The sequence below is a fragment of the Sinocyclocheilus anshuiensis genome, unplaced genomic scaffold, assembly GCF_001515605.1.
Source record: "Sinocyclocheilus anshuiensis isolate Anshui unplaced genomic scaffold, SAMN03320099.WGS_v1.1 scaffold5187, whole genome shotgun sequence".
Taxonomy (NCBI): Eukaryota; Metazoa; Chordata; class Actinopteri; order Cypriniformes; family Cyprinidae; genus Sinocyclocheilus; species Sinocyclocheilus anshuiensis.
The window spans coordinates 13197-14055 of record NW_015538286.1 but is presented as its reverse complement, the minus strand read 5'-3'; the positions used below and the strand labels follow the sequence as shown (position 1 = coordinate 14055).

The following is an 859-nucleotide window of genomic DNA, read 5'->3' as shown; positions in this document are numbered from 1 at the left end:
GTGTGTGTGTGTGTTCCTTAAAAAAAAATCACAATTAAATGGTTTAATCCACTGACAGTCCTAATTTTTTTTCCTTTTATATAGAGGAACTATCTGTCTGGACAGAGGAAGAATGTAGGAATTTTGAACAAGGTTTAAAGGCTTACGGAAAAGACTTTCATTTTATCCAGGCCAACAAGGTAGTGCTCATTTTATGGCATTCATCACAATAGGTTTAATACAGTAGGTAGATCACTTGATTTGCAAAAAGTCTTATAATGAATGTCAATCCATATCTGCCCCTTCACATTCTTGTATTGACATTCAACATTTACAAATGTAATTACTAGAAAAATAAAATCTGCTGTGGGGTTCAATAATGTGCCTAGCAGTTTTCTCTGGTTGATAAGTATATGGACTACTTGATGTGGCATTTCAAATTAAAATTTTTCCTATTATTGTAATTTCCTTATTCAATTTCAGGTCAGAACAAGGTCTATCGGAGATTGTGTGGCTTTTTATTACATGTGGAAAAAGTCGGAGCGGTATGATTTCTTTGCGCAACAAACTAGGCTAGGAAAAAGGAAATACAACCTTCACCCAGGAGTAACGTAAGTATCTGTGCTAACAAATTTTGCCTGTCTTAACAAAGTAACAAAAGAAGTGTCATCATTGTTTATGAACATTTTAGTAGGCTAGATAGTTCCCTTCTCAAGGACCCAATGGTTATGTCACACAATAGCCAATGGCGCTCGAAAAGGGGGCGGGAAAGCACCCTATATAGCCTAAGCGGCGCTGAGCGACATTTTAATCAGAAACTTATGACTGACTAAAGCCCTATTCGGACGGGACTATTTACAGGGGGTCGTTAGAGAAATTT

The 859-nt window shown here is 36.8% G+C and overlaps 1 protein-coding gene across 1 annotated transcript in view; it reads left to right on the top strand.

The window, feature by feature from the left end:
• The window catches only part of mier1b (mesoderm induction early response 1b, transcriptional regulator), a 15312-nt gene extending 14702 nt beyond the window's left edge, over nucleotides 1-610 (top strand). The window contains exons 7-8 of the mRNA XM_016479810.1: nucleotides 85-179; nucleotides 463-610. Coding sequence (XP_016335296.1) covers nucleotides 85-179; nucleotides 463-594 — 227 coding nt within the window. The 3' untranslated portion in view covers nucleotides 595-610. The remainder of the gene's footprint in view (nucleotides 1-84; nucleotides 180-462) is intronic.
• The last annotated feature ends 249 nt before the right edge of the window (nucleotides 611-859 follow it).